The sequence below is a fragment of the Zonotrichia leucophrys genome, chromosome 14 (genome assembly GCF_028769735.1).
Source record: "Zonotrichia leucophrys gambelii isolate GWCS_2022_RI chromosome 14, RI_Zleu_2.0, whole genome shotgun sequence".
Classification (NCBI taxonomy): Eukaryota; Metazoa; Chordata; class Aves; order Passeriformes; family Passerellidae; genus Zonotrichia; species Zonotrichia leucophrys.
Genome location: NC_088184.1, coordinates 16,437,877 through 16,453,733, shown reverse-complemented (window position 1 = coordinate 16,453,733; position 15,857 = coordinate 16,437,877). Strand labels below are relative to the sequence as shown.

The following is a 15,857-nucleotide window of genomic DNA, read 5'->3' as shown; positions in this document are numbered from 1 at the left end:
TAATTGTTCATTTTAGTTATTTAGATACAGTCCTAAGCAACAACAAGTGTTTTTGGCACTTCATACTCAGAACTGTACTATGAAATTTCACATCACAGGTTCATCAGTGCTATCTCTGTGCATTTTCATCACTCAAAATGGCACTGTACCAAGTCAGAAATAAACATTGTCTGGCCCTTAAAGCTTTGTGATACACCCATACCAGCACTAGTATCTCAGGTCACTTTTCCCAGCGCTTGCCAGTTTGTATAGTGAAAATGAGCTGTTAGCAGTTGTTTTCTATATATTTAAATAGAATACTCTTTGGAGTTTCAGGCACCCAACTGAAACCTAAACTTTAGTGATCATTCAGTAGAATTGGAGATACCAAGGAAAATTTGTAGACTCACCTTCACAACTCAAAGTTCTTCACATCACAGGACTTTCTCCTCTTGTCCCTCTACTACTAGAGGGATTAAATACTAAGGGCTACTGGAGCTAGAGCTGGGAGTAACAGCAGCAGTTTGGGTGGTACAAATACTCAATTTCCCTTTTAAAAACGAGAAGGACAAGTAAATTAATTCTATAAGGAGACATTCCCTTTGATTTGGTTTTTTCAATAACTTCCCCACCCATATAAAATCTGTCCTAAATGTGCTGCTTTAGCAAGGGTTTCTTAGACAGTGACAAGAAAGCATTTCAACATAACAAAAGACTGAGAACCATGTGAGCACATCAGCTATTCTAATTTGGAGGAACGCTTTTACATTATTAAGCTGTAGTAATCAAATGGAGACAAGCAAAACAGATCTGGAAACAGAGCTATATAACTTTGATCATAGAGCACATCCTCTCCGTAGAAGCTATATGCATTAATAAATGGAAAGAGGCACAAAATTACTTCTAGCAATAATAAACAAGCGCCATTTGAAAATCCTCAGCATTCCTTGGACAACTTCTATTATTGTTCGTATCAGTCTAAAGCTCACTTTTTTATATTAACATGGTCACACCAGTATGCTGATCCCATTATGCACAGTAAGCAACTGATCTCTGCTTGAGGAACTGATCAGAATTGACTTGCTGCCGTTACCACACATGGCCCAAGGACGGGCCACATACCTGCTCCAGGTCAGGGACCGGCAAAACAAATGAAAGCAACATCTAAACCAAAGGCAAATGCAGCATCACAGGCCTTAAAAACAACTTGCACTGAATTGTGTCCAGAGCCGTTTAAATGGCTGTCTTTTAATAATTTAAATGAAGATAAATGAAACAAAGCCCTTTATATAAACAGTTTATTTACTCTAAACAGCAACACAGACAGAATGCCATATAAACACAAAGAAAGTGATGCAGAATAAGGATGCTGGCTAACTTTGGATCTCAGAGGCTCTTAAGCAATAACAACCTAGTTTCTGAAAGATAGAAAAAACAAATTCAGGGAGGGAAGGGGGTGGAGGGCATGATTTTTTTTCATACAGCCAGCTAGAGGCTAAATATAGTTCTAACATTTTAAAGCATGCCTGCATCAGATAGCAAAGTAACTAGAGATACTAGTGAATTTATAGAAGTATAAAAGTTTATAATTTTACAGCAGTTGAAATACTGACATCAATATTAAAATAAAAGCAAGTTTTACATAACAATCAAAAATACAAAAGACTGAAGGAAGAGACCCTGTATGAAAAAACTGGGGGCAATTCAGCAAATTTAGAACTGTATACAACTGGCGAATATGGAAAATGGCACACATACAACCCCCTCCCCTTATGTGGATATTAATTGTACATAGCAACATTACATTTTGCAAAAGTTTTGTAAACAAGTTCTTGCCAAACCAATCCCTTCCTTTTTAAGATGCTGCGTGACAAATGCTTATGATGGTGCAAACTTCTTGGCTTGTGCTCGAACCCTCTTTTCATATTCCACTCTGTTTTGGCTGAAAAGAGAAAGGGTAATTATAGCTGGAAAAATCAGAGGCTGTATTACAGGGTTAGTTTCATAATGAAGAGAAACAGAAATCATTGCTGAAGGCAAACCTTTTTGATAGCAATCCACGGAACTCTACAATAAATTAAAGACTTTTCTGGACAAGTATGGTACTGTTCAACTAGTTACTTCCATCACCTGTTGTCAAATGATTGCACTGACTTTGTACTGTACCAGTCTATTCAAATGGGTTTGCACATGCTCTTCTCGAGACCAACTGTACCTCATGTGCAAACATTCCCTTGTTCATCTGAATTTTTCTACTCCCCACTCACATTAAGACCTGAGGTCATTAATAACAAATTCCATACCCTAACAGTACAAATAATAGTTCACTAATGGCTGGTCGACTTCATATGGTTTTAAATTATCATCTTTACTGCTTTGGAGAGAAAACGGAAACACTCCTAGGAAACAGGAGAATGACAATGGTGTGGTCATTTCAACCTTTATATCTACAGACCCTGACTCACAGATTTAGGTTTATCCTAATCTTCAGTTGGGGAAAAAAAGGTAGTTCAACACAGCTAAGTGTAGCATAGTTACTACTGATGAGGGAACTATGTCCAGTCACTAAGCCTCTGACTCAAGATGTAAAAGGGCAAGTTCTTTGTCTTCTGTTCTTGTGCCAATGAAGGAGCACCATAGTAAAGCATGCATTTACATTCAGTTGTCCATTCTGTATTAGTCATCAGAAGTGTGAGTTGAGCTAAACAAAAATTTGTAACCATTACTCTTCTGCCAGAGATAGTTTAGAGTGCTTAGATTTTGCAAGCAGCTTTGCAGCAAACTTAACTTACTTTCAGCTACAAAGGCTTGCTGCAGTGAAAGAAAAAAAGGCAGCGAATTATATCCTCAGAACTTGACAGATTGGGGGGAAGAAATGAAACCAGTTGTGGTCACATGCAATGAACAATTGCTAGCAAAGAGACTGAAGACTGTCTCTTCTCATGAAGAGATTTACAAACTTTACGTTTTTTCCTCAAAGTTATATTGCATTGCCACATGAGAACATAGCCTAGCTGTTAAGTCTGGCACCCATCGAATCCACACAGAAGAATGCCTTCCATAGGAGACACGGAATGCCTACAGCGAAGAGTAGGAGGTAGGCTAGCACCTTAGGAGTGCTGAAGTTACTGAATGACAGTACCAAAGGAATCCCGAGAATATGTATTCTTATTCTGAATGTTTATTCTTGAAAGTTTAACAACTTGACCAAAAGACCTCTATGTACAATGGTGCATCTTCTGCAGTATTTATCAACTATGCCAACATTACAGATGCGTGCACAATCCTGCTCTGTTTAACTTCTACCAGACATTCACTAAGTAGCGAGAGACAATGTCAGACTGCAGAATAATAATAACCCATCTGAAATACTCTGCATGTCCAAGAGACATGAAAAGCACAAACGGGAGACTATACATACTTGAAGTAACAAAAATCTTGTAATATTTTAAGCTAAACAGGTATTTTTTTGTTGGGAGTTTGGCCGGCTAAGGACTGGAAAAGTACAAAACCGTGGCTAATTCCAAGTCCTGCACCTGTGTTGATAGCATGTCCTTGGGGCCTAGCTGTAGTAGGATAAGAAACAGTGAAAGAGACATGAGAAAAGAGAGATGTAACCCCTAAGGAATGAGGAAGATTCACGGTATAGTTTAACCAATAGATTGCTTGGCTTACAGAATATTCATAAGCTTATTATTTGCTGTATAAGTGTTTGATACTTTCTTCAATAAACTGGACCGGGACTGGGACCAGACCGGACTGGACTGGGCCTGTGATGAACCAACTGGTGTCCTGGTCCCCTTCCTTCGACATTTTTTCCCCCTGGAAGCACTTTAAACAGAAACAAGACTAGCCAAGACTGGTTTTGTATATACATGCACATGGGAGATTATTAAAAAGAATAAAACACAGACTATCTATACATGTATAGAAGTATATTATTGAGGCCACCTTCATCATTCCTAGCTCCTGCAACTGTGGCCAGTTAACTGTCTTCCACATGCACCCAACTGCATCAAGCCTTCAGTAAGTACATTAAAAAAATAACACTGAGTGGAGCCATTAATGAAATGCAAAACCCACTATCCATCCCTATGTTTCCTTTTCACTAGGACCCTAAAAAACATATTTAACATAGCTTGCAAGTACAGTCACATTTCATGTTATTTTTCAAACTTGTCACTCTCCTGGAGGCCTCCTCCTGTCCAGAATTGTAATCCCACAATTCCACCTTGGTTATTATTTCAGTAGCTACCAGTGCCAAAAGCATTTGTTTAAAATGCTTTGCTTCCCTAAAGATTACAGAACAGATCTCCTCTTTTAATGGTGGAAAAACTTTTAAGACTAAGCCTTAAAAAAAAACTAACTAACAAAAGAAACCCAAAAAGTCTCTTTAGCTCACAAATTATCTCCTTTCCTAATCAATGCAAACTTCATTCTGCTAAAGCTACAGGCATTCTGTACTTTTCCACCTATTGTTCTGGAAAATGTAGTTTTCCCAAGATGCCATGTTTCCTACACTGACCACAGCTCTCCTTTGTCCTTCAGGCACAAGTTCTTACAGGTATGTACCACTGGGCAGAAGTAAGTTACTCCTGTACTGACAAATATGAACTGTCACCTAATTCAGTCTCCTCCTGATCTCGTGATACCATTACACCACATTGTTACTATCTGGCGTTTAAGGGAACGGACTCTGTGTTAGTCTAGAACCAGGATGAAAATCTTGATATAGGGAGCCTTCACATCTTATTGCTGCTGCTTTGCTATTAAAAGCTCCACTAGCCTAACAGCCATGCAGCTACTATATTGTTCAAGTTTAGCACAATCTAGACATCTCCACAGAATACAGTAACGAAGGTAAGAAAATTACCCATGTCATTTGTAAAAACATTTACATGTTATACTACAAGTAATAGACACTTGGAAGCAATATGACAACTTTCAGTCTCATATGCAAAGACACTTACCAGTAAATTGTGTAAGCCTCTGCTTGAGCTGGGTCTTGAATATTTGGTTCATTTAGAAGTTCTTGTATGCCTAACAAGATCTACGGAAAAAGGAATAGAAGTAACAGGCATATATTATGGGTACTACTAATAGGGATTCAGTGAAAAACCCTTAGAAACCAGTTTAGGTACACACAGTGAACATCTTATACTTGCATCAGATAGGCAAGCAAAGCAAAAGTATTAAGAACATGCCCAAGTACAACTAATGACCTGTTTAATTGTGATTGCTGGCCGCCAGTCCTTATCCTCCTCTAAGATGGAGAGACACACGGTGCCTGAAGGATACACGTTTGGGTGGAATAACGGTGGTTCAAATTTACCTGATAAAGAAGAGGAAATGACTTGCATACAGTGCTAAGAGGAAGATCAGAGAGTTGGGTTAGATCAGTTGGGGGAAAACAAACCCAAAAATCCCCACACCAACACTGGCAAAAAAGCCCCAGATAAAACCCCACCAATTTCTGGAGCTATTAATACCAGTTTTCTTCTTGGCTCACCCCGTACCTAAAACAGAAACTCCATCACATCTGTGATATCAATCCAGGCAATCCAACATTGTCTTTTTGACTGGTAATCTTTTGGTTTAGGAATGGAAACAGACAAAGTAATTCATGATAGCTTTGTGATCAAGACCTTTTAAAAACAATTCTGTCTTTTCAGCTTTACATACTACTTTATAAGGGAAAGATACTACCCTTCACTCATCTTTTCTCTCCTCACTTTAAAATAATGAAAGTTTCATACAAAGACAACTTAAGTTCCCAGCATTTTTTTCAGTTTCATATTTTCCTATGTATAATCAAGATGCACGGAACCAGAGGAACCAAGTTTAAATTACAAGACTAACTGACGGCTTGTGTAGCTTTCCTTCTGCCGCTCAATCTATATTCTGGCATTGCTTTTAATCTTTACAGGACTTAAATGCAACAGCTAGCATCTTCAGTAAAGTAATGAACACTACCTTTGCAATACATGAAACATGTACATATTAGTGCAGATTTCTCATCCATCTGACATTGCAAGTATTCACAAGACATAACAGTCTTGCTGCCCTATGAAGTTCAGTGGTACTTCAGAAGCTGCACTGGCAGGAAGTTTTATCAGTCACATATACATCTTATAATAAAGCATGACAATTCCTTTAACACTGTCAGGATATGAAAACTGGTATTTTTGAAGAAAATAATGTGAAATGTTTTCAGTTACCAGAGATGTTTGCCCCTGAGTTACATGTATTTAGGTGGTATCAAGCAAAAGGAGTAGCCAGGAGCTGACAGAGCTTAAATATGCAAATGTAATGATAGATGAATTGCTGTCAAAAGAGCAATTTGTAACCACTGTCATTGGTCTGAGAAGGTATCCAATTCAAGAACCAAGAAACCATGCAATGGAATAGATGCTTTCAACTTTCTATAATAGGTGAAATTTGAGATGATATAAGGAAAATTCAGTTCAAAACCTTAAGGAGACTAGGAATCTGAAGATCTACTAAGTTATACATGGTAGCAGAAAAAGAACAGATTCATATTTTAGAGCAAGTTGATTAAAAGGTTCAAGTTACAGAGCCCTTTTTTCCAAGTTCCTGTCTTCTGAGTTCTCAGCTTAGAAGACCAACTTAACAGTAAGAACATAGGGATTTAGTCTAAGCTTGCTTGGATATTAGTTTCTAAGGACAGCTGATAATGTAGTGAGCATTTCAAGCTATGCTTTCATCAAACTTTGAGGGAACCAATCTCCCTCCCCTCTCAATTCAGATATATCAAGCACTTAGCTGATTTCATCACAACTTTCTGTGATGAAATGCAAGTGGGTGGGGAAAAAAGAAAAGGCAATGTATCTTTAAAAAAAAACCAAAACAAAATCAAACAAAACTGTAGGAAAGTAATAACCATTTGTAAGAAGCTCATGGATTAATTCAACACTGTTCTAATAAACCTGTAATTTTTAATTACCTGTGGTAATTTTACTTACATTTTGGGGGTGAAGAAGGGTAGTCATCCTTGAAAAGCATCCGTAGTTTAAATAAGCCTCCTTCCCATGGTGTCTATCAAGAGTTAATGTAGAATTTGGTTACAGAAAAGAAAAGTCAAAATTGTGGAAAAAAGCTTACCAAGAATACAGCTTCTCAGGCAAAGCACAAGACATTCTTCTGCTACACAGCAGAAAATAGCTGTCCTGCACTGTAGCACACTGTCTAGACTACGGTAAACTATTCTACCTATAGAAGAAGCTGAAGTAGAAAGGATAGGGTTTCTTTCTTCAGCTACTAAGTGATGTCAACTCATCAACACAGTCAGAGTCATCACCAGTAATTTCATATAAAAGTAAAATTTTCACACTACCTAAGAACAGGATACTGCTGAAGTTTTACACTATAAATGCAAAACGAGGAAGGGGCTGTTGTACCCCCACTAAAGTCTCAGAAGACAGGAGAGGGATACATCCCTTAAGCATGGGAATGTAAATGGCTTCTCTCATGCCTTATGAGAATGTGGTTAATAAAACCATAAATGAACTAAAAATGCAGACAGAACTGTACAACTGCTAGAGTTAATGAGATTCACTAGTCTAAACTAACCCTGTCTGCATTTGGTAGAACGTAGTCTCCCAGATTCCATCTTTCTGTATAACAAGAAAATTTAAGAGGCACTTTATCCCTACCCAGCACTGGGAAGGACACTAATGACAGAGAGCAAACCAAATAAGACAGCACTATTCAAAAGTGTCATACAAACGAGAAAAAAAAACATCTAGCAATAGAGAAAAAGACTGTCTCAAATATACAAAACACATAGGGAAAAAAGCCCATCTTCTGACAAACTGAGTTCTGATAAGAAGTGCAGAAATGTAGAAAATATTCTAATAGCTATACAATTTATTTCTCTGCTACTTCTCTGTAATTTCCCCTTGCTATGGAAACACTGTAATGGAAGTAAATGTTGGGTTGATTTTTCTAAAACAACTGGAGTAAACACAGTCTCACATCTTAAAAGCAAAACTGATCAAATCTTATCCTCACAGACAGACATGCTTGAAGACCACCTTAGAAGGAATTTTTTTATTATTTCCTAGATGAACTATGATTTTTAGCTGAATGAAAACCAAAACATCCAAAAAACCTACATGAAGAGAGAGAAATCACTTCATTGTCATTGGTATTCATTACGCAAAGCCTCAAGCTAGAAAAGGAAGAAAAACATGCTAGGAATTAATAAGATAATACACTTCCAGAAGTGAATGAGTTTTATTCTATTTGCTGTAGTGTATTTAAAGAGCTTGTTCTAAATTGCTGTTGTCAACAACTAGAAAAATCCATTCTCTGTACCTTCTCAGAGGAGTTCCTCTTTAGAAATTACAAGGTTATTGATGAATAAAATTTTTGTTTGCTTTCAGTCACACAGGAAGGCAAACAGCTTTTAATAATTTACACAGAAGAACAGAACAGTTGGCAAAGTTTTTATCATTTTTCTGATACAGCAACACACCTTATGGGTGAAAGACAGCAGACACTCAGAACCCCTACTAACGCTAACAGTATGACAGCAGTATCATCGAGACCATATTGCATTATGGGACTAGTTGCAGATGTTTTTTGAGTCAAATTTTAGGTAGTTAACAAGTGATTTGCTGTCAAATAAGTGAACAGAGTATCCCACCCAGGACTAACGCCGCTTCAATATTTAATCTGGCTGACAAGAAAGCATTCTGGTGTTTTCAACTATTCATCTCAGGGAAAGCAGCTGCAGTATAGGATGCCTCCAAACACAAAGGGAATAGAGACCAACTGCTTGGTCTGATAGAGATGAATAAGTCATGCTGCTTCTTGTTAAATACAATTTTTTTATTAGCAGGAATCACATCAGCCCAACTGATCTTGTCCAGGTGTGACATTTTCTGGTACACATGAAGCAAGCTTTAAGGCCTCGTCTGCTCCACTTTGCGGTTTACAAAACTTCAAAGCCATACCATGAAGATTATGTATGGCGTATAAATTTTACCTAAGTATTTAAAAGTGACATCTCCATAAGGTACATAAACTGTTATGGGGAATAGTCTTGTTCAGGCAGAAGGGGATGAGTTTTTCCTTAGACTGTGTTAGAATATTTGTTTGTGCTTTTTTAAGAACTAACTAATGCTGCGCCCAGAGCACTACTACCAAAACTAAGTTGTAACTCTAACAGCAATATTATGCCCAGCATTCAACTAGGGCAGCATCGCAGGTCTTGCCTACACACAAACTCTTCTGAGAATCTAAGAAACAAGATCATCAAGGGTATTTAGGCAAATTGGCAAAAGGCAGTAGAAAAGGCAAGGCAAAAAAAAGTTCCACACTGAAGACCCGAAAGAAAGAATTAAAACCACCAAAAAATTAATAGTAGTATTTCAGAAGAAGCAAGAAGAAGCAGAAGACAACCCCCAGAAGACTCTTAAACACTCCTCTGAAAACTTGTATTCTTCAGGTGCTAAGTGACAGGAGTTGAACAGGCTTACACTATACTTTGTCCAATGTTCCTAGTCCACAGCACTTTTAATTCTAAAGTAGCAGCAGGACACAAACTTCATTATTAAACTATACATAAGGTAAATTCTCAATTGTCAATGTAATGCATAGGCAACTTACATTACTTTTCACCATAAATGAGAAATCAGGAGAACAGTAAGTCTTACCCCTTTCTTTCCTGGAATAGCACACTCCCAGTTCATTAGATTCATCGTGCCATCTGGATTTTTTGTAGGTACTGCTACAAATCCCTGAATCAAGGCAATAAGACATATGGTGAGGATTTTACAAGATGTACTTAAAATACTTTGTGACATATTTTATCTTTACACAGAGTCACTTCTTTTTGCACTACTAATCCTATCAATGACAAAATCATCACCAGAACACTGAAACAACTGCAGAGTCAGATATTCAGTAGCTTTCATACTTACAAATGGATGATCTTTTCTCCAGGCTTTCCTCTCCTGTGCAAGTCTGCTAAGAGCTATGCCAGACATATTCAGAGTCCCTCTACAACAAAAGTAATTGCTATTAGCATATACTTTTTCTTACAGCATAAACAATGCATTGTGTTTTAAAGCCCAGCTCACTCAAGAGTAATTTTGACCTCTCATTTTCACTTCAATAACCTAGACACATGTTTCTGCACAACCAGCAGAATTTATCATCAGGAATAACATCAAGTTTCTCCATGTCATCAAGTTCTAAGTAACTGGACTTGACCTACAAAATTCCATCCTTACCTTACTGCTTTATATTTGAACCCAATCTTAGAATAAACTTTGACAGTAGCTTGACAACAGAAACACTATTAGTAATGGAAAAAGTGCTCAGACTTCCTACTTGTGCAACTGATACACTCTGTTTATCTCCTTCCTACACCACATGAGGCATGGCAAATTTCTTCTGTAGGCAATTATCTGCATTTCTCCCATTTCTGGCAAATGGGAATATGAAATACTACTTTTTGGGTAAATTCCCACTGAAAGCCAGTATTCCCCAGAAAAGCCACAGGGATATAGCATTTAATAAAGTCATCTCAGTTTTGCAGTGATGTGGCTATAAGATTTCTAGACAACAGCAGGAACAGGCAGCAACACAGAGCTAAGCTAAGGAAGAGCCAGCAGCTCATTCCACAAGACAGATTTTAAATTCCAGTACAAACTGAAGAATATTTCTGCACCTTCACTGCCTTAGTAGTAGCCAAGCATGGCGACCACAACTACAGAAAAAATATGCAGAGCACCGGTCATTCACTACTGCATGACACAGAACAACAGTTCTAAACAGGATGATTGCAGGCGTGGTGCTTTCAAATTCAGGGGATGATACTCCATTCACCATAACAGTACTCAAAGTGAGTTTATTTTTCATTATCAAACTGTATCTAAACTCAGGGTTTCACTAGCCACATGTTCAAATTCCAATGAAGGTTTTTAATCCTTATAACTGCACTTCCACACATTTTAATTAAGAGATGATAACTGGCAATGGGAGAAGTCAGGCCAATTCGTTCTCAATTCCACATGTACCTCGTAAACCTTTTTGACAGCAGAAGAGTAGAATGCTTCCACTTAACAAGTTCACAGAGTGACTGAAAGTGCTGTTTCAACTCTATTAAAACAAACCCTTACACACTGGTTAAGAATTATGCAGAATTTCACTCATATTGATTACTTATAAGAAGTAATTCAGTCTACTACTATTATAAGCATATGAACTGTAGATCTTTAAAAATACCAGACTAAACAATGTATACAGTTCCTAGGACAATATGTATTTTAACTCTGTTCTTCAACCCTTTAAGCCTGTTTTGCCTAGACAGCCATATTCCCTAATTCACTTTCAAAGTAGCAACCAAATTAATGTCAAATAAAGCTTTTTAAAAGGGACAATGCACACTCAGTGGACAGGCACGCACACAAAAATAGTCCTACGTTCAGTCCAATTTTCCTCTAGTATTCCCAACATATACGCCTCTATCTTAATTATGGCAGAAGACTTGCAGGACTTAGTGAATGTGTACACGTGACTTCAGATTTAAATCTGTTCACAAGCAGGAAATGCAGAGCCATTGAAAAAAAATACCAGCAAAACTGAAAAAAAAACCAAACAAACAACAAAAACCAAAGGCAACAAAAAATCCTCTTCCTTAACCAAATTATACAGGCAGCATGTTGTGAGCAAGTTTTAATATGTTTTAAGAGATGTAAATGAACAGCATATACAGCAGAGTTTCAGCTGTGCTTTTGGTACCTGGTAGTCCACTGTACTAACACTAACCTTCTCATCATAGGCTGAGAAAACTGTATTTGCTTACAAACCATCCAAATATTCTTACATAGTTCACCAAACTCAACTACTTTTTCTGCCAAAAGGTTGGCATTACATGATGCTTTCTAACACATTTATTCAATTTCCTGTGGCTAACAACCAATTACCTACAACCTCAAGGGAAACACCAGTTTCTCACTGGGTAAATAAAGAGTGGATCTGCTGCAGAACATCAGTAACTTTTCAAGTAATTGAAAAAAGAATCCCGAGTTTTCAGACCATGCATCCTACTTACTTTTGTTACACACTATACTGTGCACTAATGCAATAAAGATTTTTCTAATGCTCTACAAATAGGTTTCCAAATCTTGAGGCATTGACTTAGTTAAGCACTGAAGAATTTCAGTGCATATGAGAGACAACAGGCTTCACATATCTGCTTTCCAGACTTCAGTTACATCGAAGAGAACAGACAAGCATCTAGAACCTTAACAGTCTATTAGTAAATATTAAACAAGACTGAAATCCCATTTCACAAACTAAAATCCCATTAGTTAAGCATCACCTCAAAAGCAATCTGCTAACAAACTGTCAATATGAATTCTCTATATCCCAATCTATTAATGTACTACATTACCAGAAAGAATTCTGCACCAGAGGAAGTCTATTCAATCCTATTTCTGTAAATGTCACAAAAGTCGAAGAGACCAGTTTTCACGTTTTGAGTTTAATCCCCCAAATTCCCCCCTGCCATTAAGAGCTAGTAATGTCCCTTTTACTGCCATCAACTCAAAGTTAACAGAAACTTCAAAATTTACTCATTAGCTTGCCTTTGCTGCTGTTACTGCCTGCTTTAGAAAAAGGACAAAATAAAACCATCACGCTCATCATAGATGCAAACTTTTGTGCCTCATTACAGAATATCTTACCCATTTACACTTTCTGATGGAGTGGAACAACCTACTTTCACATACAAAATGCTCGTCTTGCAAATAATCTTTCCCGTGCCACAAACAACTCTCTAAACACATCAACAATATGCTCTTTGAGGTTCAAGAACTTTCAGTACGACTTATTGATTCCAAGCAGCAAGAGAAAAGACCCCAAAACGTTAAGACTGCTAGCCTCACATTTTTACTTTGCAGGTTAAATACTAACATAGAAAGACATTATTATCGAAGTAGTTTGCCCCGAACAATACAAACTTTATTTTTCAGAAAGGTGGAGAAAGCCACGGTCTGAGCTTTAATCAAAGCACACTAACTCTGGACTGGGATAGAAAGTCTCCTCTGCTTGCGGCAAGAGAAAGGTATAAGAGGCCGAGCGGCGACCAGAGTCGCACATAAAACAACAGAAGATGCCGCACGGCGATGGACTCCGTGTTCGACGGCCAAGTAACCGGACAGGGCCGAGCACCGCCCGCCACCGCGGAGGGCCGCTGGTCCGGTCAGCCCCGCGAGGGGCCGGGGCAGCGCCCAAGGCCTGCACGGGGCACCGCGGGCCCGCCCGACGTTCCCGGGCATATATCCGGCGGGGCGGGACCGGCTCGCGCAGGCCGAGCGGTTCCACGCCCTGCCCGGCGACCTCCGCCCGCCACCCCCGAGACCTGCGGGGTGCTCAGAGCCTTAGGCGGACAGTGCTGCGCCGGCCGGCCCAGCCACAAGGCAGGAGCCACCAGGCCCGCACGCCCGTGGCCGCCAGTCCCGTCCCGCCCCATCGCAGGTGAGGGGCGCCAGCCCGGCCCGACCCAGCCCCGCTCCGCTCCGCTCCCCGACCCCGAGGCCACCCCGGCCCCACTCCCGGCCAGGCCTCACCGAGAGCCGCCGCCGCCGCGCGTGTCCCAGATCGAGGCCGCGCGAGTGACCCGGATGTTCCCGCTCCCGCTGCTTTGTCTCCACTCCGGAGTTTCCCTCCCTCTTGCCTCGGCGCGAAGCGCGAAAGCGCTACTCTGTCCCTCGGCCCGATCCGTCTGTGAACCTATCGTCACGCGTTACGCATCTCCGCGACACAGGACCCAGAGGTGCCCCCAACAACGCCTGAGTATGAAGCACCAGAAAAACTCCACGCGGGGCTACCCCAAAGCCGAGAACTTCCTCGTACCTCTCGCTCCCGCCAGCTCCGGCAGAAAGCTGAATCAATTCTTACCTCTGGCGCCGTGGGAGCCGCCTGCGACTTAAGAACGCCTGGTCCGTCGACGGGCGCGCGCAGGTCTGGCGGGCCGCTCTCGAGCCGGGCCGAGCCCCGCCCCCTGTGCCGGCCGAGCCTGATTGGAGGAGGGGCCGCGGCTCTGAGGGGCTCCCGCGGCTGCGGGCGGGCGGAGGGGCCTATCAGAGAGCCGGCAGGCGGCACGGAAGGCGGTCTTCAGTTCGCCTCCATCCCGCGCTAGTTTCACTGACCTTTACGAGATTTATGACCTGGGTTTTGTTTCCCATTGCTTTGTTGGTTTGGTTTGGTTTAGTTTGGTTTGGTTTCCTTTCCTGGGGGGGACCCGGGACGGGACGACGGATTTTTAGTGGCAAATAGAGTATGAATCACATTCTAGTCTCATCTTGGAACTTCTCTTTCTTAATGAAACTGAGGAATTTTTAGTCTTGAAACCGCTGCTTAGCTATGCCTTGTGCTTGTCTGTGTCAGTGTTGCTTGAACGATTTTCTGTGTAGTAATAACTCCAGAATTTACTATTTCAATAAATAATCACCTAGATTCCAATCAGTCCTAATCAATATATATGCTGAACATCACTCTACCTAAGAAACCTTTCACCAGTAGCAAATGCCCACTGCAGACGAGGATAAACACATACTCCCCTGTGTAACTTTCCATACAATTCCAGTGGCATTACAAAAAGCAGTGGAAACTGTTAACACCTGCCTTACAGGATCTCTCTCGTGAAATTGTACATATTACAGTCCCTGAGAATGTCATACACATATGGGCTATGTGTATATGACTACCAGGCAAGACTTCAGCACACAGAAAGATGAACAGCACCCTAAAAGGTGGATTTGCCAGATCATTTTCATCTTTCTGAAGTTAAACTTACCACTGAAAGGAAAACTAGTGCCAAATGAACCCTAGATGTTATAAAAGATCCAAACAGGTTGCCAATGACTTAGTCATTTGTGTCCCCTTTATAACCTGGTTTCTAGTTCAGGGTAGACACTTGTCCATTTTGTGCTCTCATTTTTCCTAAATGGTGAAAACATTTGCAGCAACAGATATGTAGAATGGGAATTTGGGTTGAAAGTCATGCTGGCTGACTCTAAAAGATCAATACTTTTAGTAGGACAGTCTGATGAAAATACAGATGCACACACTGATTGCTTAATTACTGTAATTGCTGTACTTGATTACTACAGCAGTGTTTGCTCTTAGCACTTATTTTGGAAAAATTCAAACGCAATTAAATGCAGCAAATTGGTTTAGTAAAATAAATTTTACCAATGTTGCTGGATATGCAAGGAAATAATAGAATGTGCTTTGCACTTAAAACCAACTAAACTGTTAAGATGAAATTCACTTCATTTGTAACTACAGAGCCTTTAGAAATTTAAAAATCTAGGGTCTTAGCTTCTCAAATTCTCACTAGCAGTTCAGAATTTAAGACCTGTCCAGTGGTCTTCTCAATACTAATACGCAATTATAAACTTTTCTATAGTTATGGAGGACACAGCTGTCAAATTTCCTGGATAATTTCAACAACCTGTACTTTGTAGTTAAATAATTTACTTCCTTCAGCCATTTCTATCTTTACAACTTATTATATGTTTGCCTTATTACAAAGCATCAATTTCCATTAGCTTAGTTTTTCAAACAAAGGAAGCAATTACATTAAAAAGCAAAGTAGTGGATTCTAGGATCTTTGATGTTAGGCAGGGTGGTTTTTGAGTTGTACAAAAGAAAAGGTAAGCAAAGTGATTACTTAAAACTTTTTCATGTGATTATATATCCATAAAAGAGACAACTACTTCCTCCTACAGAAATCAGCATGTCACAGCAACTGCAAAGGAAAATAATTTCCCAACTGATATATATCTGAATAGACCTAACTTTCGTGACTAAGTTTTTTGGGGCAGCAGTAAAGGATA

At 39.7% G+C, this 15,857-nt stretch overlaps 1 protein-coding gene across 4 annotated transcripts; it reads right to left on the bottom strand.

Moving 5' to 3' along the window:
• Positions 1 to 1,263: 1,263 nt before the first annotated feature.
• Positions 1,264 to 14,033, bottom strand: UBE2I (ubiquitin conjugating enzyme E2 I). Of its 4 annotated transcripts, none has more exons than XM_064725970.1 (7): positions 13,915 to 14,033; positions 9,927 to 10,005; positions 9,660 to 9,743; positions 6,963 to 7,035; positions 5,202 to 5,311; positions 4,950 to 5,029; positions 1,264 to 1,921 (listed from the first exon to the last, which is right to left on the bottom strand). In XM_064725970.1, exons 2-7 carry the CDS (start codon positions 9,990 to 9,992, stop codon positions 1,858 to 1,860), a joined length of 477 nt encoding a protein of 158 aa, XP_064582040.1. In that variant the 5' UTR covers positions 9,993 to 10,005; positions 13,915 to 14,033; the 3' UTR covers positions 1,264 to 1,857. The 4 variants fall into 4 exon arrangements, with proteins under 4 accessions (XP_064582040.1, XP_064582042.1, XP_064582041.1 ...); XM_064725972.1 differs by having other exon boundaries at positions 13,870 to 13,918; XM_064725971.1 differs by lacking the exon at positions 13,915 to 14,033 and adding an exon at positions 13,584 to 13,716.
• Positions 14,034 to 15,857: the final 1,824 nt, after the last annotated feature.

Bases quoted from the DNA above. Each gene is read 5' to 3' on its own strand.
- UBE2I (XM_064725969.1), bottom strand. From the start codon at position 13,113: ATGTGCGACTCTGGTCGCCGCTCGGCCTCTTATACCTTTCTCTTGCCG. The intron at 5,312-6,962 runs GTAAGTAAAATT...CTTCTTTATCAG, and splicing joins CCCTTCTTCACCCCCAAAAT to GTAAATTTGAACCACCGTTA. The intron at 5,030-5,201 runs GTCATTAGTTGT...CTTTTTCCGTAG, and splicing joins CAGCAATCACAATTAAACAG to ATCTTGTTAGGCATACAAGA.